Source organism: Cyprinus carpio, chromosome A8 (genome assembly GCF_018340385.1).
Source record: "Cyprinus carpio isolate SPL01 chromosome A8, ASM1834038v1, whole genome shotgun sequence".
Lineage (NCBI taxonomy): Eukaryota > Metazoa > Chordata > Actinopteri > Cypriniformes > Cyprinidae > Cyprinus > Cyprinus carpio.
This window is the reverse complement of record NC_056579.1, coordinates 24150147-24162608: the sequence shown is the minus strand read 5'-3', so window position 1 is coordinate 24162608 and position 12462 is coordinate 24150147. Positions and strand designations below refer to the sequence as shown.

General features: G+C 36.4%; 1 protein-coding gene across 1 annotated transcript; it reads left to right on the top strand.

Moving 5' to 3' along the window:
* The first annotated feature begins 4053 nt into the window (after positions 1-4053).
* LOC109078857 (taste receptor type 1 member 3-like) lies at positions 4054-9985 on the top strand. Its single transcript, XM_042761447.1, has 2 exons — positions 4054-4165; positions 8664-9985. The coding sequence occupies exons 1-2, from the start codon at positions 4054-4056 to the stop codon at positions 9464-9466; spliced, it is 915 nt and encodes a 304-aa protein (XP_042617381.1). The 3' UTR covers positions 9467-9985.
* The last annotated feature ends 2477 nt before the right edge of the window (positions 9986-12462 follow it).

The window sequence follows — 12462 nt, the reverse complement described above, 5'->3', positions numbered from 1 at the left end:
CGCTTTCGACGCCGTCGCAAAAGGCACAGTACAAGCACATTAATCCATGTTGTGATAACTGAGGGGAGACCGTTAACCTGCTCCCGCCCATATTCGCAGCGGTGTCCGAAAAAAATTTCGCACGTTCAAAGTCTAGTGTGACGGCCCCTTTAACCTGCAGTTACAAATGAATAAATAATGTTTTGATATTTTAAACATAAAACATTGAAAACTAATGTTTGAAATTATTTAAAAAATGAAAAGGTACCTTAAATGTGAAATTACAACTGCCAGTAGGTGGCAGAGAGTCACTGTTAATAAGTGAGTCATTGCAATTGAACCGAATCATTTAAACGGTTGATTCATTCTGGAACGAAACACTGTCGTGTTGCTCAGATACGCAAAACAGTGGCTGTGTTTGGAATGATTTTTGTTTTTAGAAATAGAGCAAAAAAAAGGGAATATGTTGTCTAAAACGTAAGTCTCTTGATATTAACTTATTGTTTAATTAACTGTTGTATAAAATCATTATCACATTTGTAGTTATGCTGACTTTTGGAGAAAAACGTCACTCTTCGTGTGATAGTAGCTATATGAAATTATATAGATCTATAAATTGTCTGACCCATATATCTTGAAAAATGAGATAATTCTAAATTTCCAGTGAAAGAATGCACTGAAAATGCGTATGCGAACTAGACTCTAGAGTAGACCATCACGTAATGTATGCGCGCACCCCTGGCCACCCCTTGGGGGCGCCCCTGACTATCAACTACAGCTAAGCAACAGTCTACAACGTGTTTAGGAAAACTGTTATTGTTCATTAGATAATAGAGGTAATCAGCAGGCCTACTGTTGAATCATAATGTAACGTTGATTAGATGGACTGATTAACTAGCTAGTCAGCTAGAATAGCTAGTTTTGCAAACATATTTCTTATTGCTGGATTTTACAGTAGGCCTCCATAATAAGATCATCACTTACAGTACAGCGCTGTTTGCTAAAGTAGTTTCTAATGTCTCCTCCCTTCTTCCTCTTGGACATCGTGCAGTTTGGGTTGCTGTAAATTAGGCTACTGCAGTCGATCACACCGGTGTGATTAGAACGGTCAGTGCATGACGTGATCAACTGCTAAATTCAAATGTGCTTTCGCGCGTTGGCTGGCGCTGAGTATTTCGGGAGAAGTGGATGAATTCACGTGTTGTAAATGCAACAGACCCGATTCTCTGAACTGCGTCTGCGGCACAAATCGCGCATACAGCTAAACTAACGCGATCGTTATAAAGGTGTTTAAACAGTAAAACACTTCAACTTGCATATATTTGACAATCGGAATATCAGTTATTTCATGCCATATCTAAAAAATATGTGAATATTTTGAATAAAAAATGAAAAATGACATAAAAGCAGATCATCATTAATTCAGCTCTATTGTTGCTGCGGTGTGTCACGTGACAAGCAATGACGCGTCACCATGGAAACCATAAAGTGACACATTCTAAATAACGGTTGCCTTGAAAAACTCACGCTGGGAAGTCAGCCAGAATATTTTAAACCTACGTGTGAAAGGGTTAAATGTTTGGCTAGCTAAGTTACTGCATTTTTCTACAATTGATTAACCTGTGCAGTGTTGCCATATTGGGCGGGTTTCTTTTTTTTTTTTTTTGTCCCCACCACTTTTCAACACAAACTGACGCCCCTGAGGGTAAGTATGCAGTGTGCTACTAACAGTCCCACCACCTCCACCCCGTGTGTTTCTCTGCACAGGCCCGGTGCACCCAGGACGCGATCTGCCCAGATGTCCTTCACTCGGGCGCTGTGTGACAACGGACCCTGGGTGCATCCGCAGTGGAGGACGCGAGCTAGGCCCCGGGCGATGACTTCTCCCCCTCCGGTCTTCGAGATCTCCTCACGGAACCGCTTCTCTCCCCTCCGCGAGACGGAACGCGACGTGTGATCGTCGGAGACTCCATCATCCGACATGTCCGTGCTACGTTAGCCAAAGGTAAAGTGCACACTGACTGTTTGCCTGGTGCTCGTGTTCTCGATGTTTCTGCGCAGATACCCGCGATCCTGAAGGCCGACGAGAGCCCCAGAGCAGTCGTGCTTCACGCCGGGGTTAACGACACCACGCAGCGGCAGACGGAGACGCTGAAGAGGGACTTCAGGAGCCTGATCAAGACGGTTCGCAGCACGACGCCCGCGGCAACGATCATCGTGTCAGGACCACTGCCCACGTATCGAGGAGGACACGAAAGGTTCAGTAGACTTTTTGCTCTAAATGAATGGTTATTGTCATGGTGTAAAGAACAGAAACTGCTCTTTGTTAATAATTGGAATCTTTTCTGGGAGCGTCCTAGGCTTTTTCGCGCTGATGGCCTGCACCCCAGCAGAGTTGGGGCAGAACTCCTGTCGGACAACATCTCCAGGACTCTACGCTCCATATGACTAGTAAGCCAATTCTCAAATAACTGCTATGATGGCTTTTGTTCTACCCGCTTAAATGTTAGAAGTACTTGCGCTATCCAATCTATTAATACTGTGTCTGTTCCCCGAATAATGAGATCAAAATATAAATTTAATGTAGGATCTAGAAAAAATCTTATCGTGATTAAACCAGAAAAACGTAAAATAAATGAACAAAAACAATTTTTAAAGTTTGGGCTCATAAACATTAGATCACTCACACCCAAAGCAGTTATTGTAAATGAAATGATCACAGATAATAGTTTTGATGTACTCTGCTTGACTGAAACCTGGCTAAAACCAAATGATTATATTGGTCTAAATGAGTCTACTCCACCAAACTACTGTTATAAACATGAGCCCCGTCAGACTGGTCGTGGGGGAGGTGTTGCAACAATATATAGTGATATTCTCAATGTAACCCAGAAAACAGGATACAGGTTTAAATCATTTGAAATACTTATGCTTAATGTTACACTGTCAGATATGCAAAAGAAATCTATTGTATCTCTTTCTCTGGCTACTGTGTATAGACCACCAGGGCCATATACAGAATTCCTAAAAGAATTTGGAGATTTCCTCTCAGACCTGTTGGTTAATGCTGATAAAGCGCAAATTTTCGGAGATTTTAACATTCATGTTGATAATACAAATGATGCATTAGGACTTGTGTTTACTGACTTATTAAACTGTTTTGGAGTAAAGCAAAATGTCACCGGGCCCACTCATCGTTTTAATCATACGCTAGATTTAATTATATCGCATGGAATCGATCTTACTGACATAGATATCGTACCTCAAAGTGATGATGTTACTGACCATTTCCTTGTATCGTGCATTCTGCGTATTTTTTAATAACTATATAGCTTCGCGTTATCGTCCGGGCAGAACTATTGTTCCAGCCACCAAAGACAGATTCACAAATAACCTGCCTAATTTATCACAACTGCTCTGTGTACCCATAAATACAGTACACATGAACTAGACGAAATGACTGGCAACATGGGCACTATCTTCTCTAATACATTAGAAGCTGTTGCCCCCATCAAATTGAAAAAGGTTAGAGAAAAACATACTGTACCATGGTACAACAGTAATACCCACTATCTCAAGAAAGAAACTCGTAGTCTTGAGCGCAAATGGAGAAAAACTAACTTGGAAGTTTTTTAGAATTGCGTTGAAAAAACAGTATGTCCAGCTATAGACAGGCTCTAAAAACTGCCAGGGCCGAGCATATCCACAAACTCATAGAAAACAACCAAAACAATCCAAGGTTTTTATTTAGCACAGTGGCTAGATTAACAAATAACCAGACGCCACCCGATCTAAATATTCCCTCACAGTTAAATAGTAATGACTTTATGAATTTCTTCACTGATAAAATAGATAATATCAGAAATACAATAACAAATGTAGATTCTACAGCGTCTAATACTTTAGTTTTATCCATCGCACCCAAAGATAAACTGCATTGCTTTACAACTATAGGACAGGTGTCAAGGTTTTGAATAGAGGACCCAAAAGCAGAGGTATGCAGTACAGTTTATTGTTCGATAACTTTAAACAAGGAGACTGCCGTCAACAGACGCAGATCTGTGACATAACAAAATGAAGATCCTTCACGGACAGATGATAGGGACCGGAATCCAGTGCCAGAAGATCAAAGAGCAACAACAGTTCTCCGTCCTCGTGTCCGGTGCAAACAACTCGCAGACGGCAGGTGAGTGATGGTCCACAGACAGAAGGTGAACTGGGCAGAGAACAAAGGTGAATATCCAACTCTTACTCATGTAACAGGATAGGACGGGACAGGACAAGACAAGACAAGGGAATTCTTCTAGAGAACAAATGCTGAAGAGATCGTAACTAAGACACCGAGCGTAAGATCAACGTTCAACAATAATCCGACAAAAGACAGAGCAAACAGTGACTAGAAGTAGCCGAGAGAATTAGAGAGAAAAGGATCAGGTGAGAGGTAATCAGTGTAAGTGTTGATTCTAAAGGGAAACAGCTGCGAGAGAGGTGAGGAGGAGAAACATGAATGGGAATGATTAGAGTGTGTGCGCAGCGAGAGCGCTGAGATAATAGTAATCAGCTGTATGAGTGAGCGCATGTGCGAATGAAGGTAAACAAACAGAAGGAAGAGACCGGTTTATGACAACAGGAAGAGCTAAATAAACTTATCACTGCATCTAAACCAACAACATGTTTATTAGATCCTGTACCCACTAAATTACTGAAAGAGTTGTTACCTGTAGCAGAAAAACCGCTTCTCAATATTATTAACTCGTCGTTATCTTTAGGTCACGTCCCAAAACCATTCAAACTGGCGGTTATTAAGCCTCTTATTAAGAAACCACAACTAGATCCTAGTGAACTAGCAAATTACAGACCCATTTCAAATCTTTCATTTATGTCTAAAATTTTAGAAAAAGTTGTGTCTGCTCAATTGTGCTCCTACCTGCAAAAAAAATTATCTCTATGAAGAATTTCAGTCGGGTTTCAGGCCCCATCATAGCACAGAAACTGCACCTGTTAAAATTACAAATGACTTGCTTCTTTTATCAGACCAAGGCTGCATCTCATTGCTAGTTTTACTTGATCTTAGTGCTGCGTTCGACACCATAGATCACGACATACTCATAGATAGATTATAAAACTATACAGGTATCAGTTTGGAGGCTTTAAGATGGTTTAGATCCTACCTGTCCGATCGCTACCACTTTGTTTATCTAAATGGGGAGTCATCTCATTTATCACCAGTAAAATATGGAGTGCCACAAGGATCTGTCCTAGGTCCTCTGCTATTTTCAATATACATGTTGCCCCTTGGTAATATCATCAGAAAATACGGGATTAGTTTCTACTGTTATGCTGATGATACTCAACTATATATCTCAACAAGACCAGGTGAAACTTCAAAATTATCTAAGCTAACAGAGTGTGTTAAAAATGTAAAAGATTGGATGACCAATAATTTTCTCCTATTAAATTCAGATAAGACAGAGATATTACTTATTGGACCAGAAAACATTACACAGAATCTCGTAGATTACAATTTACAATTAGACGGATGTACTGTTACTTCCTCTACTGTCAAAAATCTGGGTGTTATATTAGACAGTAACTTGTCTTTTGAAAATCATATTTCCCATGTTACAAAAACAGCATTCTTCCATCTTAGAAACATTGCCAAGCTACGAACATGTTACCTGTTCCTGATGCAGAAAAGCTAGTTCATGCGTTCATGACCTCTAGACTGGACTATTGTAATGCACTGCTAGGTGGTTGTCCTGCATCCTCAATAAACAAGCTACAGGTAGTCCAAAATGCAGCGGCTAGAGTCCTTACCAGGTCAAGAAAATATGATCATATTACCCCCAATTTTACAGTCTCTGCACTGGCTACTGTACCTATTAAGTTCCGTATCAGTTACAAAATATTATTACTTACTTATAAGGCCCTTAATGGCTTAATGGTACCTAACTAGTCTTCTACCACGCTACAACCCATCACGCTCCCTAAGGTCACAAAACGCTGGACTTTTGATAGTACCTAGGATAGCAAAGTCCACTAAAGGAGGTAGAGCTTTTTTCGCATTTGGCTCACAAACTCTGGAATAGCCTTCCTGATAATGTTCGGGGTTCAGACACACTTCCTCTGTTTAAATCTAGATTAAAAACACACCTCTTTGGCCAAGCATTCAAATAATGCATCTCATAATTTTGGACTGCACTTATATCTGATCAAATGCGCATTATTATTCTTTAGCTTGGGTTAAACTAATTAATTTTACTTGGCTGGAACAGCAGCTACGCTAATTATGTCTCTATTTGTTTCTCTATTTTGCCACTAGGATTTACACAAGCTCCAGTCTGGATCCAGAAAATAAATGATTAAATAAAAATTGCTGATTGCAACAGTTTTATTGAGGCTAACCCAGAGACAACATACAGAACTACCACATTTTGCTATAAGTTGGATTGCATAATTGCTGTTAATAGTGTTAATCTTCTGTTTGTTTACGTCTTTTATTGATTTTTATTGAACATTTCTGCCATATGCACATAAACTGACAGTCACCACTGATAAGCTACTACTAAATATTGTAGAAACTTAATTTTCTGTAAAGTTGCTTTGCAATGATTTGTATCGTAAAAAGCGCTATACAAATAAACTTGAATTGAATTGAATGAAAACAAGACAGAGGTTATCCTGTTTGGCTCCAAACCGCAGATTGACAAATACAGTGCTTTCTTGTGGCATTTTCAGTCGAATAATCACTCCTATGTTAAAAATCTCTTATAAAACCTGTCCCTATTTTTAACTGCATCCCACATCTATAGCAGAAAGAGTGTTTTGCAACTCAAAACCACAACAAATACATTGAACCTAACAATCTTTTCTTAACGTAAGTAAATTTTTATTAAAGACACCTAATATAAAGTGTGACTTACTTTTTATAGAAAACTATTATAAGTACACTCTTTTGTGAATGCACACCATTCAGATGACTCTTGACAAAAACACAATTTATTTTTTTATTGTGTAAAAGCTTTTAAAATAGCACCAAACTATTATAAGTAATTAAATCACCTTTAAACACTTTTATTTCATGGCACAAATGACCAATTAAGAACTCATTTGTTTGTTCGTTTGTTTTCTTTTCTTTTTTTTATTTACTTACTGATGCCATAAATTACTTTTTTTTTTCTATTAAAAGCAATTTTTTCTTTGTTGCAATAGTAACTAAAAATATTAGTGTAACTTTAAATGAATGTATTAGGTGAGATATGACTATTTTCATACTCATAGACTTACTAGAATATCAATCCTATCAATTTGCATTCATAGTGCCTATATTATAAATCACTGAATTATAATACATTATGGAAAATCTGGTCCCTGTGCAGAATATCCTTAGAAATCTATGTCGGTAATAAGTGACATTAGTTAGGTAATGTGTAATGTGACACTTGTGGGATGACATATTTGAATTATTGCCAGATATGCAAAAGCATTTAAATAGGTGCAGGAACTGGGTTAAGCAAATTTTATGTAAATGTAAAATGTATGCGAATAACCTTCCTGTTTTAATGTCGCTGTTTCCCTTAGGATTCATTTGGATTTTATGAAACAACAGATAACGTTGATGTTTTTCTCTAGTCCATTGGAAATCTTTGAATTTATGTTTTCAGCATTTTCAGGGAGGGCATCAAAGTGTTTTTTTTTTATACTCAAAATGTGATGTAACTGCCTTAACTCCATAAAATCTCATACGAGGAGATGTTTGTGGTGTAATGCTCTATTTAATAACTGACTGACATATGCTTTGTGAGTTTAGATATGGAAATGGGCATTTGAATCGGTGAATAAAGTGGTTTAAGCAAATAGAAATGTGTTTTAAACAAATTAAAAGTACTATATATAGTACTATAGTCTCACTTCTATCATATGGCTAGCCACTGTACATCTCCGTTTCATGACCAATGGTCTATCTTAAACCATGCTTCTCCGTAGAATTTGCGTTTTCCTTTTGTGCTTTATTAATTGTTCCTTTTTCAAAATTTCTTGGCCACATTCAACATCTGACTTCAGCTTGGAGGGAGATTATTTAATGGGTGGACTTTTTGCTTTACATGAAATTGACCAAGAAACATCTCTTTTCACCCCAGAGAACACTGAATGTTTCAGGTAAGCAAAGACCTTTTACCAGTCTAGGATTATTGCTATGCAGTATTTTAAATCAAAGAAGCATTTCATATTTCTAAACTGAATATTCAATTACATGCTATCAACTTCCTCATTGCTGTTTTTAGGCACAGTACCTCCACATCTGGTTATCAGATGTTGCAAGTGATGAGATTTGCTATTGAGGAGATTAATAACTCCACAACTCTTCTGCCCAATGTTTCTCTGGGCTATGACATTTTTGACCATTGTTCTAATACAAAGAATTTCCTTTCCGTCCTAAATTTTATCTCAAAGAATGGCTCAATAAAACCCAAAGAAAAGCTCAACAACTATCAGCCTAAAGTGATTGCTTTAACAGGGCCATATGGAAGCACAAGAACTATTACTATAGCACCACTGATCACAATGGGCCTTATACCATTGGTAAATTTTATTTATCTTTTACAAAACAAAGTACTTAAACACTTATTTCCTACTTTTCTGAAATACCAAGTTACTATATAATGCTATTGTTTATAATACAGTGCTTTCTTCTCTTTCAAAGGTGAATTATGGAGCTTCTAGCTATGCATTAAGCAATAAACTTCAGTATCCTTCCTTTGTAAGAACACTCCCTAGCAACAAAGACATGATAGAAATGATTATTCACATCATACGGTGGTTTGGATGGAACTGGGTTGCCTTTCTTGGTAGCCAAGACAGTTACAGTTCAGATGGACTAAAGCTGTTTAACAAGTATATAAGCAATACTGGCATTTGTTTGGCCTATCAAGAGGGTCTGAGCTTAAATGCAAACTACAGTCAAACGCTTAAAAAGATTGATATGCTCAACATCAATGTCATTGTTGTTTTCGCTGTACCACAATATGCAGTCAACATAATCAAAACTGCCATAGCGGAGAATATCCGAGACAAAGTATGGATTGCAGGTGAAACTTGGGCTATGAATCAACAGCTTCCAAGAGAGCCGGGAATTGGGAAAATTGGAACAGTCATTGGCATTACGGAGAGATTGTTGTCATTACCAGGATTTGATCAATTCATCTATAAAGACAGGAGAACAATTAATGGATATAGCACTGAGAGTAATGTCCAGAGTAACAATAAGATATGTAATCAAGTTTGTGATCACTGCCCACTGCTGACCGCAGAGGAGATTATAAACGAAAATCCCTCATTCTCCTTCGCCATTTATGCTGCCACATATACCATAGCTCATGCATTGCATAATGTTCTGCAGTGTGACATGAATAAATGCACAAAAAACACAAAGGCCAAGCCGTACATGGTAGGTGAATTCATTTTAATTAATGAATATATATTGTAATGTTTTAATTGATTAAATAACTAACAACACTGTTTATATATTAAGCAAATGGCAAATTATATTGAATTATCATTTATGCTATAATGCAAGCATTATCCAATAAATAAATTATATTTATTTCATTCATGTTATAGTTTTATATTATTTATGTATTTATTTATTTTTTATTTTTTATTTTTTTGAACATACTTCACAACAGCTTATGGGAGAAATGAAGAAGTTAGATTTTCCACTCAATGGCCGCCAAGTGAAATACGATGAAAATTATGATCCAACCATCAGTTATGCAGTTGTGCACTGGCACACTGATGTGAATCCTCCACAGTTTGAGATGGTGGGCACATATGATACATATCCAGAAACTACTTTTACCATCGATTACTCTCTCTTGCCCTGGCTTAACAATGATTCTGTAAGTTGCATTAATTTATTTTTGGTCAGCTTTATCTAAACATTTACCTTTGTAGATTACAGCTTTTCTCAACCTGTTTGACATATTTCTACAAATTACTATACTCTCAAAACAATTAACACAGCCATCTAGCAAAATGATTCATGCTAAATTTTCAGTGAACACAGAAAGCAAATACTGATTCTAAGTCAAAATGATACTATTCATACATTAATATAATATGGAAAAAATCTATTTATCAAGTTGACACATGGAGCAGTTTGTTGCCTCAGTAAACTCCTATACTCTTAAGAAAAATGGTTCTAAACAGTACCAGAAAAGGGTTCTTCGGCTTGTAACAATAGCAGAACCCTTTTTAGTGGTAAATGGAACCCTTTTTATAGGGTTCCACAAAGAACCATGCTTTGAAAATGCTATATAGGACCATAACGGTGTAATAAATAACCTTTCTAATGATAGTTTATTTTCATTAATATCAGTATTTTAACATATTTATATCATTATTAATATTATCTGTATATATTATTATTGTTTTTTACTCCTCTATCTGTCTGGTATGACAATATCCTGCAGTGTCTGTTAGGGTTTTACATAAAAACAACAACAACAACAACAACAAAAACAACAACGTGTCAATTAGGTACTTTATTTTTTAATGACGTGAATTTGTACCAAAAATGACAGTGCTCTAACAACAGTTATTGAACATAAATAAATACTTAAAGCTGGAAATAGTGAAATGAAGTGAAATGAAGACCAAGTTCCAGTGAAATACTGTATTTTCATAATCCTCTATGATGCCTGTAAGTCCATCATTATGTGTATTTTGGTGTGATTGAGTGGGCGTTTCTCTCTGCAGATGATGAGGTTGTAGGATGTGACAGCATCTGGAATACACAACTGAGTTCAGAGTTACAGTTTGTAAAAACAAAACAAAAAAAAGACCATAAATTAAATATTTTTATTACTTACTTATTGGGGAAGAGGAGAAGTATCCTTATCTGAACAGGGCTGGTCACATTTACATGTTCTATTAAACTGAAAAGAGAAAAAGACATGATTTGTAAGAAACCAGTTACAATTTGAAAGTTAAAAATTATAGACATTTAAAGAAAGAAATCATTTACCTGCTGAGAGTGTGTTGACAGTCTGTGTAGTTGGATAGCAGAACTCCAGAAAAACAGTAGTCCTAATGAGCGATCTTTTTTTAGAGTGTAGCCTCTGTTGGTAATAAATAAGTAATTATTAAAAAAAAAAAAAAAATTATTATTATATGGATTATTATTTCAATGTGTATTTTAATTTCTTTGTGTATGTTAGTTGTTTGATAAGAGGGGTATGCTCACACTTACATGTGATCAAAAAAGAAGAGAAAAGAACATCTTTGTTTGAAAAGCAAATACAATTTTAAAGTTAAATTTGTATTTAAATTTAAGAATGAAATAATTAACCTTTTTTAGAGCGTAATTTGCTGCATATTAATAATTAGTGAGGTACAGTGGTTGTTAAGGGTTTTGAAATATGGTCATACAGAATAAGGCATTTTGTGCTTTATAAGTACTAATAAAAAGGCAATATGCTAGCAATATGGATGTTAATAAGCTTATAGTGTGAACTGGTCCTTAAAATAAAGTCTTACCTTTCCTTCAATTCCCTTTACTCTTCCTCAACTCACTCCACATATTCTCATTCTCTGCCTGTGTCTCTCATTTATTATATTTGCTCTTTAGCTTCTCAGATGATTCCTTTTATGCAAAGCAAATGCAAAATTCCTTACTCATACATAGGATATCAATTTGATGCCAGTGGAATAATGAAGATAGCTTTAGTTAAGTTGTCTGTTAACTGATTTTAAAGCAGATCTGAAAAAATTGTGTGTAGTGTTTAAGGGAATTATGTAATTGCATTTTGTAATTTTCAGTCCATTTATGGAAATTACATAGTGTTCAGGCTGAGTTAATTGTTTGAGAACACTGATTTTAGTTACAAAAACTGTAACTTTAATAACGCATTTTACATTCCTTGAAGGTTCCTTTCTCAAACTGCTCTGTTGAGTGTAAGCCGGGATATTCAAGGAAACCTGAAGGTTTTCATAGTTGCTGTTTTACCTGTAAAAAATGCCCACGTAACAGCTATGTGGATTATTCTCGTAAGTACAGCGTTCAGTGGCACCTTGGTATTTAAGCATCTTCAGTCCACTCTATCACCAATACTTCATTGGAATTCAGATATTTTTTGAAATGTAAAAACAAAATATTTTCCCACATTTATTTGCTATTATTATGGCTTTTGATACAATCGCATTACTTAATAATATTCATATTATTTAATATATATATATATTTTTTTTTTTCAGGGGACCCCTATACCTGTTTTCCATGTTTAGAGAGTGAATGGTCTGATGAGGGCAGCACAACATGTAAGACACGTACTGTTGCCTATCTTGAGTTTGCAGAAATTTCCTCCATCATTGTCATGCTTTCTGCCACATGCCTAATTATTCTCCTTATTGCCATACTTTGCCTTTTTGCCTACAACTTCAACACACCAGTGGTAAAATCTGCTGGTGGCAGCATGTGTCTCC